Source organism: Astyanax mexicanus, chromosome 7 (genome assembly GCF_023375975.1).
Source record: "Astyanax mexicanus isolate ESR-SI-001 chromosome 7, AstMex3_surface, whole genome shotgun sequence".
Lineage (NCBI taxonomy): Eukaryota > Metazoa > Chordata > Actinopteri > Characiformes > Acestrorhamphidae > Astyanax > Astyanax mexicanus.
The window spans coordinates 909,171-927,500 of NC_064414.1; the positions used below are offsets into that span (position 1 = coordinate 909,171).

At 39.7% G+C, this 18,330-nt stretch overlaps 1 protein-coding gene across 1 annotated transcript in view; it reads right to left on the reverse strand.

Moving 5' to 3' along the window:
• Positions 1-1,804: 1,804 nt before the first annotated feature.
• LOC103023441 (MAM domain-containing glycosylphosphatidylinositol anchor protein 1) overlaps positions 1,805-18,330 on the reverse strand; it is a 229,565-nt gene continuing 213,039 nt past the window's right edge. Inside the window, exons 17-18 of the mRNA XM_022685148.2 lie at positions 11,565-11,667; positions 1,805-2,031 (exon numbers count right to left, since the gene is read on the reverse strand). Of these exons, the coding sequence (XP_022540869.1) occupies positions 1,934-2,031; positions 11,565-11,667 (201 nt within the window). The 3' untranslated portion in view covers positions 1,805-1,933. The remainder of the gene's footprint in view (positions 2,032-11,564; positions 11,668-18,330) is intronic.

The following is an 18,330-nucleotide window of genomic DNA, read 5'->3' on the forward strand; positions in this document are numbered from 1 at the left end:
AGAACACCATTGTTTTTGCTGTCCTCTGTCGGAATAAGCTCAATCAATTCGAAATTCATCCGTTCTGCTAAAATGTATAGATGCTATAGATAAAACGCTGAAATTTTGCACTTTGCAGAATGTTTAAATCATTATTATGGTATTGTATATTGTATTGCTTATCATGAAATGTCGATGTTCATTTTATATATGTATATATTTATATATATTGACGACATTGCTGTCATTAAACTGAAACATATGAACATATGAAGGTGTCCTTTCTTGTCTTGTCTTGTCTTGTCTTATCAATATGTGCTCGAGAGTCCTGCAGGTCTTCCGTTTGAAGAAGAAATCCAGAGTCATCTGTTACATCTGTCCACAGCACAGCTGAAGAAGTGAAGTAGTAAAGAAGTGAAGAAATGTGGTGATAAAGTGACATTCATTATTGGCAGGATGTAAAATGAAAGTTTGGATGCTCTTTTCCTTTCCAGTCACTTTCACAGAACCACCTGTCTCTTTTTATTTTTATTTTCTCGCGTATGGATTTCATGTGTCCAGTTCATCTCTGATATAGATGCCAGCTTCACCAGATCAGATATTATTTTATTATTTTCTTATCTTTAACTGTGTTTAAACAGTGCTCATCTAACACGCCCGCCCACTGAAACCCATTCAGCCAGTCTCCACACGTGGTTTAACTCATAGATACGATGGATTGTCGATCCCTCTCTTTTCGCAAAGGTTCTTTGTGAAATTCCCAGGACATGGTGGGTTATTCCGATGGAGGGTGAAGGGCAGACATGCCAGGCATATCGTATTTGAGGTACCACCCTCAAAAAAAGTTCCACCAACGTCCCGATAGGTTGAAACATCAGCAGCAGGGCAGGAATATTTCTCATTTCTCATAAAGTAAGCCAAAAGACAAGGCATACAGCCAATATTTGTCTGTATATGGACAAAATACCACACAGGGAAACGGAAATGATTACAAAAAAGCTTATAAATTTGTGCTTCTTTAGTTTAACGGTATCATAGTCTGAGAAGTTGCTGTCCGTTCGTGTTCTTTTGTCGATATTTACGTGATATATTACGTCATATACATGTGAATGTACAGGCTCTGGTCCAACCGACTCATCGAAATCGCTCATCAAAATCGCTCAACAAAATCACTCAAAAAACCTCAACGTCACTCAACGTAGTTTCATTTCAGACGGTCGTCACCTTTACGAACACTCCCAGCCGTACATTCTGCTAATCCATCTCTGGGATTGGCGTTTCTGTGCAGGTCTGTGTTTCAGTCTCTAAGGGAAGAGGTCTATGTCTATGCTAAATAGCTTCGAGGGGCTTCGTTTCGAGCCCCACTTCCACCTCGTCCTCTTCTCCTCTTCTCTTCTTCTCTTCATCATCTTCTGAAGAACCTCCATCATCTTTGGTAGCATAGTTGACACTTTGGTGTGTCGGCAACACAGAAAGGGGAGCGAGGAGCGAGAGGGAGGATGGTGGGGGAGGATGGTATGGATTTAATAATGGGAATAACTAAAAACTTAAACATTTTAAATATAGATTAATAAGATTGAATATGTTAGACTTGAATGAGAATCGAAGGTTACGATTTGCCGTCACATTGCAGGTCATAGAAGTTATCAAGTATCAAACAAGTTGATGCCGAGATCAGGAAAGTAATAATATATATATATATAATAATAATAATAATTTAAAAACTGATGGATTAAAGTGTAAAGTGTGAGAATTGGAGAATAGTAAAGAGAGTGTTTTTGCGGAAGAATGAAAAGGTAAATAATGAAAAATGAAGAAAGATTGGTGGATAAAAAAAAACAGGGAATGAAGGGAAGGAACGAGGGAAGGAAGGAGGACAGGGGAGCGTTCGGGCAGTGCTGGATGCTGCCGTGGGGGGCGACCTGCGCGAGGAAGCGTTGAAGAGTGTAGCCCATCATCTGGACAAGAGCAGGACACACAGGCACAATAAGCTGAGACGTGGAGAGCTCAGGAAAAGGGGGCGGAGACTTTGGGCTGATCCTGCGATTACGGCTGAAAAACACAAAACAGAGAGAAAAAATGTCACGTTTCAGAATATACAATAATTATAACAGCCTGTCATTAATGAACATCTTTTGAATATAATCAAGAGGAAGATGGATGATCACAAGCCATCAAACCACCAAACTGAACTGAACTGCTTGAATTTTTGCACCAGGAGTGAGTAGAAAAAAGTTATCCAAAAGCAGTGTGTAAGACTGGTGGAGGAATTTGGAATTTGAAATTTGGGAGAATTTATAGAATAAAACAACAATGTTCATTTTACTCAAACATAAACCTACTTATTCTAAAAACTACGGCAATATTTCTCCCAAATTCCAAATAAAAATATTGTCATTTAGAACATTTATTTGCAGAAAATGAGAAATGTAAGTATAAGTGTAAGTATAGTGCGTATAGTGTAGTGTAGGAAATCTCATGATTTGGGCCAGCTTTGCTGCATCAGGGCCTAGCCAGCTTATAATCATTAGGAGGACAATACATTTCCAAGTGTAAAATAAGTGTAAAATCCCACAGAATAATGTAGAGTGAGAGTGTGTCTGTACGTCAGCTGAAACTCTGTAGAAGTTGGGTCATGCAACAAGACAATTACCCCAAACATAGGAGCAATTCCACAACAGAATGGCTTTAGAGAAACAAAATCTTTTGAGGTGTCCAAGTCTTTTAATTTATTTTAAATGAATAAATTAATGTAGAAATACTGTATACTGTAACTCAATGCATCCCTAAGCATGAAATAACTAAAGATCCAGCTTTTGAAGTTCTCTGAAGCAAGAGCGAGAGAAAGCTTGCCTCATGAAGCATGTTACGTACAGTATATCAATAGATCTTTTACAGACTTCTGAGCTGTGACCATATGAACCCCAGAGAAGCTCAGGACTCCCCCCAGAGCTTCAGGAATAATGGCTGTAAATGACGGGTTGCGTTGGGTGTCATCATAACGCTGCGATGTTTTAGCCGTTCGTATGCGTGGAGAACAATCTGGAGAATTAAAGAGAGAGAAGGAGCTGAGATAAGTACGAGCTCAGGGACGCGGATGGGTAGTCGGAGACCAATTAAAAGCCGTTGTATTTCAGCAGTAATGATGAGTAATGACTTCCAATAAAGCTCACAGCTCAACACGACTCGCCACGGAGAAAAATGAAGTACAAACTAAACACGTCTGTATTGTTATTTAAGAGCTGCAATTCATCTGTGTCTCTTTAAACACACACACGCGCACACACACACACATACACACACACACACACACCAGAGATGGTGTGTTCGAGTCACGCTTGTAAGGCCTTGGGTACAACACTGGACATTTAAAGTCATTGGGCCCTATTCCAGCAAATTTTGGGGTTCAAAAGGCATGTACTAATACTCTTAATTAATCGTGTGTGTGGTTAATTTTGGGCGTAACATGAAATAAACCATCTCGACCAAATCTCTCTCTTTCTCTCCCTCTTTGCTTATCATTCCCTTTAAAAGCCAGGTGAGCTCTGACTTTGGCACGTGTTGCTATCTTAACAGTGCAGTGCTTTGCGCTCTCTCTCTCTATCTCTTTTTCTCATTTCGCTGAGTCAGTTCACTTTAAAGATGCTTTATTGGCACAACCATAGTTAACTACAGTATTGCCAGAGTATTAATTCATTAATTAAATGATTAATCGAAAAAAATAAAGAAGAACAATTGATCAGTAATTAACAATACATGCATAATATCAAGTTCACATATACATATATAATATGCTATGGTTAATTAGACATTAATTATCATTGTAATTGAGTGTTGGGAAATCTGTGTAGATTATTTTTAAGCTATATGATTTATATGGTTTATATGATTTAGATGTTTTCTACTCTCTCTCTCTCTCTCTCTCTCTGAGTATCTCTTTTTCTCAGTTCAGTTCAATAGTGCTTTATTGGTAATAATGTAATAAGAAACACTTTTTATAAATGTGTAATTATAAGGAATAAATCAGTAATATTAGTCAATTAGTTATAATCATTTATGTTCTGTGGTTTCTGAGTCTCTCTCTCTCTATCCCTCTTTCTCTCTCTCTCTCTCTCTGAGTATCTCTCTCTTTCTTTCAGTTCAGTTCAGTTCAGTTCAACAGTGCTTTATTGGTAAGAATGTAATAAGAAACACTATTGCCAAAGCATATAACAGAAAGAAAAGAAAGATAAAAAAATAAATATTTTATACATTGAAAGAATTACAACAACTAAGGTAATCATATTTACTAATATCAATAATGATAATTGATAAGAAAAGGAAAGTAAGTGTGTGGAGACTATTTTAATGTGTAATAATACGGAATAAATCAGTAATATCAGTCAATTAGTTATAATCATTTATGTTCTGTGGTTTCTAAGTCTGTTTCTCTCTCTTTATCCCTCTCTCTCTCTCTCTCTCTCTCTCTCTCTCTCTCTCTCTCTCTCTCTCTCTCTCTTTCTCTGTCACTCATCCACCCTCCCACACACACACACACACACACACACACACACAGAGTGAACAGTATATACTGAAATGCACACGGAGCAGATTATGCATGTGAGCTGCCAACAAAGTGGGTTTAATAAATAAAGAGTAGCTTTATATTTAAAGGATCAATACAATTTATATCAGGGGGTTTTGGGTCTGGCAGTAAATCAATACGTTTCTAATAAAGCTTCTTATTCTTCCGTTTCAATAAAGTACAACTCGAGTGTCTGCGGTTCCTGTCCTAACGTCTCAAGGACCTTTGAAGGAGGGAGGAAGTTTAGAGAGGCAGAGTTTGGTGTTTGTGTGTGTGTGTGTGTGTGTGTGTGTGTGTGTGTAGGTGTGTGTCAGCACTTGCCCTTACAAACTTACAAGTGGTTCAACAACACACACATATATTCATGCATTTATTTCATTTTCTTCTATGTATTCAGTACCATTTCTGCTCTATTCAGTTAAATAGCTCACACATATATTTACACACATACATTCAATAAAAGTGCATGAAGACGTTACTAATCTGAAAACTGCACTCTCAGTTTTTTATTACTGATCAAAGATTTTTCATTTTTAGCAGATCAATCACCAGTATCAATCAACAGTATTCTGTCATTAATCTAAACTTTTCTTTTTCTTCTTCTTCTAAAGTTAAAACTTTTAACAGTGAATATTTAAATATATATGAATGAATAATGAATGGCAGATTGGCAAGATTGGAATTATGTAGTTGTATAAGTGGTGTCAGTTGCTTAAACACAAATTAGATTAATATTAAAAACAATAATCAGTGATTAATCATGATAATATTGTAAATAAAAATGATTAAATGCTGGCATTTTCAGGTATTTTTGAGAGGAAGGCAAAAGTAATAATTCAACGTTGTATTTTTATATTTTCCGTACATTAGAAATATATAGTAACTATAACTATATAGTAACTTTATAGTTATAACGATAGTTAACTATAATTAACTCTCGCTCTTCAAATCTTTCCTGGGGCAGTCCTGATGAGTGCCAGTTTCATCATTAGAATATTCCAATGGCCTTTTTTTTGTGACTGCAGTTGAGAATACTTTCAAAGTTTTTGAAATTGACTTCGAACTTTCGGATTGACAGACCTTCATTTCTTCTTTACTTAGTTGAGTAGTTGTTGCTTCTCATAATCTGGATTATTAGAACATTACTCAAATAGAGCTGTTATTCACTGTATACCTGTAACTCTACCTCTTCACTACTTTACTTTACTTTAACTGATGCTCTCAGACTTTACATTAAGAGACAAGAAATTCAAGTGATTAACTCTGAAAAGAAATGATGTATATCACAAAATCAAAATTCAATACAGGATACAGCCCATTCACATCACCCACAGATCAGAGCAGCGCTTATTAGCTTTAGTTTTCATCTTATTTATTTATTTATTTATTTATTTTTTTCCCATGGAACACGTTGAAAGTCATGGGATACAATCCTGAGAAAAAAAGGGTGGAAGAGAACAGAGGAGAGGAGAAAAGGATGAGAGGAGAAACGAGGACAGAGAGAGGAGGAAGCAGCAGGTGATCTGTCTTCTGTTATGAATGTGCAAACTCAGAGTATCTCCTGATAAAGAGTATCGTACGTCCCCGCGGGACACACAAACACACACAAACACACACACACACACACACACACACTCTATTCTCTCTGTCCGTACACACTGCCAGTGTCCTGCCCATCCAGATGCCGGGGTTGGGGGGGTACAGTGCGGTATGACGTGGTATCACCAGTCACTGTGATGGATTTCACTCGTTTATTTGACCTCTTTGTTTCTCTCCTCTGCAGAAAACTGCCATTCTGTCTTTTTCCTGCTGCTCTTCAGCACCTGCAGGGGTCATGCCAGCCTGTGGGTGGCGCGGCGTGGCCGGGTATCATTGTGTGTGCCATTATTCTGCGCCAACCCCAGCTCAGGTGATGCTGTAACACCATCTTTCATCCTGACCCAACTCAAGAGCTGGATTCGAAACTGTGCATTTAGCACACATGCATGCACCTCGAGTAGCGTCACAGCCTTTACTCATCGCCCAACTTTCAACATTCTTACTCAAAGGTACAGTGGCTTGCAAAAGTATTCATACTCCTTGAACTTTTGAACCCATTTTTTCATCTTGCAACCACAAACTTAAATGTATTTTATTGAGATTGCAACAAAAGACTGGGAAGGAGATTCACCTTCCGGCAAGACGATGACCCTAAACATACAGCCAGAGCTACAGTTTGCAGATGTTCTCTGTCTAACTTGGCTGAGCTGGAGCTTGAGCTGTTTTATAAAAATCTCTAAAAGTCTCTGGATGATCACAGCTGGTAGAGACAAACTACTAAACTACCAAAGCACTTACAGTTGTAACTGCAGCAAAAGGTGGCTCTGCAAAATATTGATATATTGATATATTGGGCTGAATACTTTTGCACATCACACTTTTCAGATTTTTATTTGATACAAATTTTGGAAATTATTTTTTCGTATCATTTTCCATGTATGTTTATACACATTTTTATGCATATTTTGCCAAAGCTGGTGTCAAAAATATTCATGTCCAATACATGTTGGATTGGCGATGAATCTGGCAACCTAGCTGTTAACAGGAACGCCCCTATTTTCTCATTGGCTAAAACAAGAAAAAAAACATAATTCTCATTTTAGTTTTTAGTTTCAGGCACTTATATCAAAGCAAAATAATGAAACAGACACTGCAGCTAGCTAGCTAAATGAGTTAGCTTGCTAACTAATGTTAGCTTGCTAACTACTACAACTTGTGTGTTTAGCAGCTGGCTATGCTAGTTAGCATTATGGCCCCCTGTCAAACAGACGTTTCTCACGCAAACATTTTCACTACCTTATATCTCCCAACCAGCGGTGATCTCTCTTTGTTAATTATGATATTGAATGCTAGCTAGCTAGCTAAAATAAATGGGGGTTGGCACAACTATAGACCATAATAATACTGGCGAAGAAATGGTAAATTAAACAGAGAAAATTGTTTTTTTTTTTTGTGATCTGAACACACTGAAATTTGTTTAGAAGAAAAAAAAAAACAATAATCGCCTACAAATCCAGTACACGTACCAATGAACCAAAACCAAAACCAATAACTGGCTAAAAACAAAAAATATAAACATAGAATGTGTTTTAGCTCCGGTATGATCTATGTTTTTTTTTTTTGCGTGAGGATTGAGTATTTATCAACACCTCTAAATACGACTTCTGAAGCTGAAGTGTGAGTTAAAGTTTTTATTCTGTGATTACAGCCGTTAGCTGCTCACGCTAACCCTCTCGCTCTACACCCCCCTCCCTCCCCCTCTTTTATACGGCTGCTTAAATAATTCAGCACTGACTTGACAATCTCACGCATCGTCCCTCTGGCACCTACTTTTTCCTGCGTTTTTCAGATGAGGTGCTTCTGGGAGTAAGGGCGATCATAAATTTTTGATGAGCTTGGCTTAGATTTCCATCTCTGATTGGTTTGCAGCCATCAACTTTACAGCAGCCGCTGGAGCAGAACTCATTTAGTAAAAGGTGCAGTTGGCCAATAACCCCAATTCATAATCTGAAGATTAATTGATCCCCATATTCGGATAATGGGCAGAACTTAAATATATGTGTTAAACTGTAACATTAATATAATATCAAGGTGCAACAAAATCTGACTCATGTTAGAAGATTTAGCACATTAGAAGAGTTTGTACTGTAGAACGAATGAGTAAATGAATGAATGAATGAATGAATAAATGAATGAGTGAACAAATGAGTGAATGAATGAGTAAATAAATGAGTAAATGAATGAATGAATGAGCAGACAGATGGATAGATGAATGAATAAATGAGCAAATTAATTAATAAATGGATGAAGGAATGAACAAACGGACAGACAGATGGATGAATAAATAAATGAATAAATGAGCAAAAGAATGAATAGATGGACAAATGAATGAATGAATGAATGAATAATTGGACAAATAAATAAATGAATGAATAAATGAATGAGTGAATGAATGAGTGAATGAGTGAGTAAATGAATAAATGAATGAAAGGACAGATGAATGGATGGATAGATGAATGAATAAATGAATGAATGGATGAATGAATGAATAAATGAGCAAATGAATGCATGAATGAATGGATGAATGAATTAAATAATTAATGGAAGAATGAATTAATAAATTAATGAATTATTATGTGTTCATTTATAGATGATAATTGATAGATCACTTCAGTATTAATTTACTATGTAGGAAAAATAAAACAAAAACATTAAATAAAGCATTGAATCAGAAGGTGTGTGCAAACTTTTGACTGGTACTTTATTTTTGGTGGATTTGCCATAAAGAACTCTGGTAAATGCTGGTTAAAGCAGTTGTAGTGAACTCTGAAGTCTTTAGTTGACTTTTTAAAAAAAGAGGTTTTAAAGTAGGGTAAAATTATTATAATATTCAGCTGAAATGCTGCAAAACTCTGGTGTGACGCCATTTCCAGCTCCAGCGGGAATAAAATACACAACAAAGGTTTTCTCAGTTTGGACTTTTTAGAGGAAATAGACCCATAATAACCCTAATTCTGACTTTTTACTGATTTTAGAATCAGGGAGTGTCTGCTGAATGGATGTCGTGGGGTTCGTGAGGAGGACAGGTGGAGACCTTGTCCTCACAGAGTGAAGGAATCAGCGTGAGATCTCAGGCCTGTATTATTCTGGGATTTATTCAACACTATTTCGAGTGTTTTAGTAAACTGGTAGGAACTGTGTGAGCATCATGTTATTAAAGCACTTAGAGCACAGTTCTGCAGCTCTAGCTGTGAGACTCGGTGGAATCGAGCACTCAGGGTTAGTCAGGTTTGCATTTGAATGGATTAGCTGGAATTGAAAACAATTTCCTTAAACAAAAAAAAAAATCTCTATATATATATATATATATATATATATACTCGAGGTTTGTGCTATAGCGTGTAATATTGGTGGTCGTAGATCAGCACAGCAGTGCCAATATTACACGTTATAACACGAACCTCGGGTGTATTATTACGTAATTATACCACAGTTAAAGAAGAGGAGAAAATAGGATCTGTTTGGTTATAAACACTCCGCCAGTTAAAATAGTTCCATTGCTGCTCTGTTTGTAGCTGCGCTGTTTGGTTTGTAAGCGCTGCATCGTTGCTAGGTTACCTGAATGAGGCGGAATAATACATGGAGAGCTTCGGTTAGTTACAGTGCATTACCGGCTGATAACGGCACTCATAGAACACCGTTCAGCCAATCACATTGCAGGGTCGGAACTAACTGTTCCTAAGGAAAAGAACAATTGTGGGGTCTATTCACTAACCGCGATTAATTACAATTAATCACTAATAAACTTATAAGCCCATTTTGCCAATTTTACATTTATTATTTTATTTACCTTTAAATATGCACTATTATATTCTTGAGTCTTAGAAAGAAGAACAAGTCTGACTAATCACGATTAATCACAGAATACTGTTATTATTAATACTATTACTGTATCAATGGATGACTGTGATCACTTTTTTAGGTTATGTTAAATATCCACTAATAAATGCTTAAATCCTAAAAAATAAGATTAAGTGTGACTAATCACGATTAATCACAGAATACTGTTGTTTTAGACGATTGTCCAATAATACAAATATAATTCTAGTTTGCCAATACAACATTTATCATTTTATTCACATTTATTCAATATTTACTATATGCTTAAGGTTTTTTTAATATATATAATTTTATTTATGTTTAAATATTCACCATTAGATGTTTATGTCCTGAGGAGAATATTTACATTTTAATATTCAGTATTAGATGCTTAAGTTTTAAGAAGAAGAACAATTGTGACTAATCGCGATTAATCACAGAATACAATATTCTGTGATTAATACAATTATTTATTTTGTAATTGATTGACATCACTAATGTATGCATATGGCTGGCACTGTGCCAGCACACGTGTGGAGGGGTAGTGCGAGTGCTGTCACTCTGTACACGTTTTCTGTGGTTGTGGTGCGAGGCGTGATGGATGAGGAGGGCACTCTGGGCAGCTGCCTGCTCTCTCAGTATCCTGGCGGGGGCCTTTTCCTGTCGCTGTGCCTGTTCTCATGCCCGTTCTGTGCCAGGCCTGGCGCTCGGGAGGAGTGGCTGCTGTGGCGCGGGGTCTTCCCTGGGGTGGGCAGCGGGGCAGAGCTGCCAGCTTATGCCCAGGCCTCAGTGGCTCTGGCTGGGTTTACAGCTGCCTCTGCAGCCTCGCCACAGAAGGGGCATCTCCCGGGTACTGACTCGCCTGGCACCACTACGACATCAACATATCACCCAGCATATCACTTTAGCTCAGCTTAGCAACATAAAAATTATACCACAGTTAGTTATGACTCTGCAATGTGATTGGCTGAGAGCCGTTTGACTGAGAGGCGTTCTATGAGTACCGTTATCAGCCGGTAATGCACTGTAACTAACTGAAGCTCTGCTTAAATTTTTGCACCAGGAGTAAAGCAGCATTAAGTTATCCCAAAGCAGTGTGTAAGACTGGTGGAGGAGAACATGATGCCAAGATGCATGAAAAAAAACAATCCGGGTTAGCACCCAAGCATCCCATTCAGACAGCTTCCTCTTACAGCGTCCACAGTTAATCCTGTTGGATGTGGTTGGTCCTTCTTGGTGGTATGGTACATTACCCTGGATACCGTGGCTCTTGATGCATCACAAAGACTTGCTGTCTTGGTCACAGATGCTCCAGCAAGACGTGCACCAACAATTTGTCCTCTTTTGAACTCTGGTATGTCTCCCATAATGTTGTGTTCATTGTAATATTTAGAGCAGAACTGTGCTCTTACCCTGCTAATTGGACCTTCACACTCTGCTCTTACTGGTGCAATGTGCAATTAATGAAGATTGAACACCAGGCTGCTCCAATTTAGCCATGAAACCTAAAATCACACACTAAAATGATGACAAGTGTTTCAGTCTCATTGTCTAACCCCTGTACTGTAGTATCTGTACAGTGATTGGTCTGCACTGTACTGACCTTTTGCTGGCTGTTCCTGCGTACACTTGCCTTTGGAAACCGAGACGTCATCGATGGCGATGTCCCCCTCAAAGCCGTCTCCACGGATGCCCTCAAACACCACCTGCAAATGAAACACTGGCGTCAGACGGACATTTATTTATTTATATGTAATTCACTCAATCACCTCTCACCCACCCCTCATACACCAATCACAGGGCTGCGATTCAGACATCATAACACCTGTATGTGCAACCTAGTATCTCCTACATGCTGAAAAACATGTTTCTACACTGACTGTAATCTTCAACATGTTCAACGTTCGACATAAAAGATGTCCCCATATAGACACATACAACTGGACACTGGGTCTGGGTTTTCTCCTGATGATTTATCTCCTGATAAGTCACCATACCTGCACACTGTACCTGTATTTTTGGTCGAAGTGATTGACAGCAAATTTATAATTTAGATTTTAAACAATTATGATCTTTTTGATTATTTATTATTAGATTTTTATGATCACTTTGTAAAACCATAAAACAAAGTGTCAGTCCTGACGTTGCCATTTGGCCTGCTATGGTCTCATGTGCCGCTATGGCGTTCCCACTCCCCCAGTTCCTGATTGATTTCACCTGGCCTGTTTAGTATAAATACCCCTCAGTTTGCTCTGTACCCTGTTGAGTATTGAATATAGTTAACTAGATCTTCTGCGACATGTTTTCTTTGCTTATTACTACCGATTACCATTTTTTGTCGTGCCCTCTCTATTGTTTATATACATTGCTAATCTATTTTTGTATTTTCTAATACTCTTGCTTTTGCCATTTCTCTGCTGGATTTTCTGTTTATGAACCTGTTTTGCCCAAGTACACTCTGTTTATCGCTAAATAAATAAATAAATAAAAAGTGCTAATGCTAATCACCAGGCTCTGTACAAAGAGTCAACTATGGGAGGAAGTTGGAACCAAACCTGGTCATGAGATTATTTGAGTAAAAAAAAATGCAGTTATGTATTAAAGTTTCCTGATTGATCAAACGTGTTAACATGTTAACATTGGCAGTACTAAATAAACACGTCAGCATCCGTGTTTGAAATAGTCAAAATTCAAGGGGCTCCAAGTGGTAAGGCTATGATCAGGAGATCGCCGGTTTGAATCCTGTTCATGCAGCTTGCCATCAGCTGCCGGAGCCCGAGAGAGAACGTTGGGTCTTGCTCTCTCTGGGTGGGTACAGTAGATGGCGCTCTTTTGCTCTTTCCCCTCTTTCATCACTCCTAGGGTGATGTGGATCAGCACAAGTCACTGCATCTGTGAGCTGATGTATCAGAACCACCAGAGTCGCTGCTCTTTTCTGTGATGCATTGTGATGCTACTCGGCAAAAGATGTTCAAAAAGAGGCGGAGTCTGATTTCACATGTGTTGGAGGAGGCGTGTGCTAGTCTTCTTCACCCTCCTGGTGTTGGAGTCCTAATGAGTGGGTTGGATAATTGGCCGAGTAAATTGGAGAGAAAATGGGGGAACAAAATAGGAATAAATAATATTTTTTTCTGACCACAGTTGTGAAAGATCCTAAAGGGTTAAGTCCTCAGCAGCGGAGAATTCCCGCTCTGTTGGAAACGGCTGAGAGGTTTTCATTAGCGTTGGTTCTTCCTCTGCACGGAGGCGTTTCATCCTGTCTTTCTCCTTCAGCAAACTTCTCTTTTACCTCTTCAGGAAAGCGACGCATCGGCCGGGGCCTGACAGCTCCGCCCGCTTCCCTACACCAGCCACACGCCCCTGAATCTGACTGACAGCTTAATTACATTAGGTCTGAAGCTCCCCGCACAAACCTAATCACACCAGCGGCCCTAACTCTATCCTACAGTAACACACGGCATTACTCCCAACCCCCACACACCCGCCCAACACCACCCCAAACACACGACTAACGCCTCCGTAAAGCTACCCAATCCATAAACACAACACAGTCAATCCATACGCTCCTAATTCAGCCTTACCTAATCCTAATCACACAGCGGCAATTCATGTAATACACAGATTCATTTACATATTCAAAAACCTGCAGGATTACTTCAATCAATCAATAAATCAACTTTATTTTCACTCGGGAAAAAACAAAAAGGTTTTTATTTTTAGCCATGCAGTGTATTACTTATTTATTTTTATTTTATTATTGTCCCACACAGGAAGAACGGACGCTAATAATAATAATGCTCTGTAGATCACAGCTCACACATTCTGCTTTTGACTGCGTGAAGCTTAAACACTTAAACACTGCAATTAGTCTACGATTTAACCTGGAGAGATGGAGAGAGAGTGAGACAGTGAGAGAGTGAGAGAGAGACAGAGAGAGAGTGCTAGAGGTGGAGTGTATTCATGTGGTGTTTGTATTCAGAAGAATAAGTGAAGTGTGCGTCTCTTTGAGGGGTCTGGCCTTGTCTTGTTAAGGGCTCTTCACTGCAGGAACAGACAAGGCCAAGGTCACGACCTCTGACCTCCGCTGACCGCCGAGCAAGCGGCGCTGCAAAAACACATTTGACCTCTGAGCTCGGTAAGCCAATCCAATTATACACACACACACACACACACACACACACACACACATAAAAAAAAGCTGGCACATTCTTCTGGCCCTTAGCCTAATCCCTACCTACATCTCTCTGAGTGAAGGGGGATGTTCTGAATAACGAAATGAGAAAGAGTGAGAGAGAGAGAGAGAGAGAGAGAGAGAGAGAGAGAGAGGACTGGAATACAGGAGTGTGTATGTGTGTGTCTCTGTGTGTGTGTGTGTCATGGTGTCAGAGGTTGGTAATAGGCCGCACTGCTCGTTTGCAGGAAGGTGGGCTAATTTGATTTGGCTGAGGGGTGCTAGCATGTCTGTGAGTGCTACTCTAAGCCAGGCTCTCGCGCCCCACTAATTGGGGCGCGAGAGCCGGGCCACAGAGGAGACTGAGAGACAGTGTGAGGGGAAAAAAAAAATATATATATATATAATAAAAAATGCGCCAATGTCAAACACTCGCACGTAATGATGCCTGCTTGCATGAAAATGCTCTCGCGCATTAGATACAAGCACCGGTGGCCCTTTCGCTTGACTCTTAATACAACACACACACACATACAGCAGGGCTAATTAGACGAGAGAGCGGCTAAAACAAAATACCAAGGGGGCAGAAACAACACCAACTTTCATTACTCTTATCCAATCAACCTGCAGAGACATCAGAGATCATCTGCCTTTGTTATCAGTCATGATAACAAGATTGACAGCTGTCACTTACAGGGGTTGGAGAATGAAACTGAAACACCTGGTTTTAGAGCACAATAACTGATTGTGGTGACGGACAGTTCTGGTGGAAACAGGAGAGTTGAGGTGCACATTGAATTCTGCGTGATTTGATCAGTCGTGGTTTTATGTTTTTTGGAGACAATCCGGGTTAGCACCCGAACATCCCTTTCAGACAGCTTCCTCTTACAGCATCCACAGTTAATCCTGTTGGATGTGGTTGGTTCTTCTTGGTGGTATGCTGACATTACCCTGGATACCGTGGCTCTTGATGCATCACAAAGACTTGCTGTCTTGGTCACAGATGCTCCAGCAAGACGTGCACCAACAATTTGTCCTCTAAACGTGTTAAGCGCTAGTTAACTCTTTTGCCGTTCATGTCTCCTAACCCCAGCTAGCATTGCTGGAGCAGCATAAGCATTAGTCTCTCAAAATGCGTAAAGGGCTAGTTAGCTCTTTTGCCATTCAGAGGTGAGTATTATAGGCATGTAGCCTGCTCCTAACACCGGCTAGCACTGCTGGAGCAGCATAAGCATTAGCCGCTAACCATGCTAAGCGCTAGTTAGCACTTTTGTTGTTCAGAGGTAAGTATATCGGACTGTAGCCTTCCCATTTGCTGCATTAAAACAAGCTACGTGATGGGACAAACCACTAGCTAATATCACACCCAGGGTTCCTTAGTGTAGCGCTGGCTGGCTAGCTTTAGTGTAAATCAGTAAATCTTAAAAAAGCTTACTGTAGATAAATGGAATCGCTTTACTCACCAAAAAACACCGTTTTCAGGAGAGAAATCTCTTAATGTAGATTAACATCCAGTGCTCGATGTGCTTTAAAATCTGGTGCGACTTAAGAGTGCGAAACATACGGTAATACTATTATTTTAATATTCTTTCATACTCCCCACAGCTCTTACACAACTGCATAAGTAGCAGTTGATAAAAGTGCTATAGTTGTAAATATATAGTCACGATGGCTAAATCATTATTCATAGTTAAGGAATATGTCTTAAAATAAATCTACAGAACAATAACGACGGTTTAAGAGGCCAATTATTTTTGAGTAACTTCCACGTTAATTCCCGTACCTGCATTAGCTGTGGTGTTGTGGTGTTGGAGTTGATGGCTTGGGGACTGTAATTATAAGGTATATAAGTTTTATAAGGTGTTTTTTATATATATATTTTCTTTGTTTCTCAGCAGTTATCAAAGTTATTGGAATAAAACAGCAAAGCCCTGCGCTCTACTTTCCCTGCGTTAGTGTGGGCTTTATTTGCCCCCCTGTCAGACACGGGCACATTCATTCACACAGCAGTTTAAAGCCAGGCTGGATCTGTTTTACAGGCCTCTTATATCGTACCTGGCTGTAATATGAAAGCACAGCTTTCAGCACTTTAAATGCTTACTGTGTGCTGCATGCCTGATTAAAAGTAGCTACCTTGAAGAGACTGTTATACTGTTATATTGCTATATTGGACGTAGTGTCGATTTAATTATAAAGTAACTTTAATTTTTGCGCTTTGTCGCTAAAATAAAACTCTTTATAGAGTGGACAGACAACTCCCGAGAGTGCACCTCTTACGAGTATCTTCTGCTTGGCTCCATTGGCGGCCCAATACTTCTAAAAGCAACACAGCGCTGATCACTCCGTCCCCACCGCTCTTCACGCCAGCGCCAGGACGCGCCGTCAAAGTCGGCCCCTGAGGGCCCGCATACATCAGCGCAGGTATTAAAGCCTACAGTTTTTTGGAAGCGTTTGTGTCGCACTCCTCCTATCGCCCTCCTGCAGAACCAGAACAGACTGAGGCCAGCACTTTTAAAAAAGCGCCGTCCAGGGACCAGAGATGATGACAAAAGCGAACGAAAAGAGCACGGAAAAAGAAAGGGACGGCACGGGGAACGAGGGACAGGCGGTAATTAGCTGAGCTTAATTATGATTTTCTGAAAAGATGGTGAGCGAAGAGAGAAAGAGGAAAGAAAAATTAGGAAAAAAAAATAGAAAAAGATGCTATAACAGGCTTTTCACAAAGCATGCATCACCCCATCACCTCATCACCCCATCTCCACATCCCATACACTCTGCACTCCAGCTCTTCTCTTTCAGCTACGCTTCTTCTTCTTCTCCTCCTCTTTGTCATCTTGTTTTTGGATACATCCATCTCTCTCGTCTCTCGTCTTTTTTTCCCTCTCTTCTCAGGTGCTCTGAGCTCACTTCTTCATCCATTATCCCCCCCCCCCTCTCTCTCTCTTTACACCTCTCTCGCTCTGTTAATTTCTCTCCGTCTCTTGTCCTCTCTCTCTCTCTCTTTCTCTCTCTCGCTCTCATATGTCCATTCATCTCCAGTGTTTTCTTTCCACTTTTCATCACAGCTCTTTCATAACCTTCTGCAGCCACTGAAGGCACTAAAGCTCAAATCAGATCCGCTGAGAGAACTGTTCACACTGTTATTTGCAAGTAATAAGATTGGATTTGCCTGTCTGGACATCACAAACATATCTGCATGTGTTGCTGTGGGATCGAGGTCGACGTCTGTAACGAATCTTTGGTGCTTTTTTAGGGTTTTTACACTTTTTTCATTGTTTGTTCTGTTGTACAGGATTTAAAAGACATAAAAACTGAGTTTTTAATGTGGTTTCTGTCTGTAGAGACAATCAAAAATCTATATGCATCCAAAGTAGATATGTCACTTTTTGGGGGGATTTTGGCTGAGAGTCTGAACACAGCCTTATTAACTTATTTTGCTTTTCTCTCTTTTTATCTGTGAAGCGTGGTGGAGGCACTGTTATGTCATGGGAATTTATAATGGCATGCCAAAATTACTGGGAAAGGAATTTTTTCACCTCTTCTATTTCAGCTTTACTTCTTTCTTCTCCTCCTCTTGTTTGTCATCTTGTTTTTGGGTACATCCATCTCTCTCCATCTCTCTCATCTTTATTTTTTTTTCTAGGTTTACTTGATATTGCTTCTTCATCCATTATCTCCTCTCTCTCTCTCTCTCTCTCTATCTCTCTCTCGCTCTTTTCCTCTCATGTCTATTCATCTCCAGTGTTTTCCTTCTTGTTTTTTTTTCTTCTACAGTCCCTCTTTCTCCTCACCTCTCGCTCATCTGCTCTCTCTCTCTCTCTCTCTCTCTCTCTTTCTCTCTCTTTCTGTGGTCGGAGGTAGGAATAGGAATACACAAGGGACTTCAAGCTTCTCCACAACTCTTTCATAACCTTCAGCAGCCACAGGCTCTAATTAACTTCTCCCTCTCTCTCTTTCTCTCATTCTTTCTCTCACTCTCTCATTCGCTCTCTCCCTCTCTCTCTCTCGCTTGCTTACATTCTCGCTTGCTTGTACTCTCGCGCACACACACACACACAACAAAAAACACAACAACAAAAAAGTGAGCTCTCGCGCCGCATTAAAAAATGGCAACACATGTACTCACATACACTAAAGGGCACTAAGAAGCCGAGAATAATGGCTTCCTCGCATTAGCCCGGAGTCGGCCGGGTCCGTC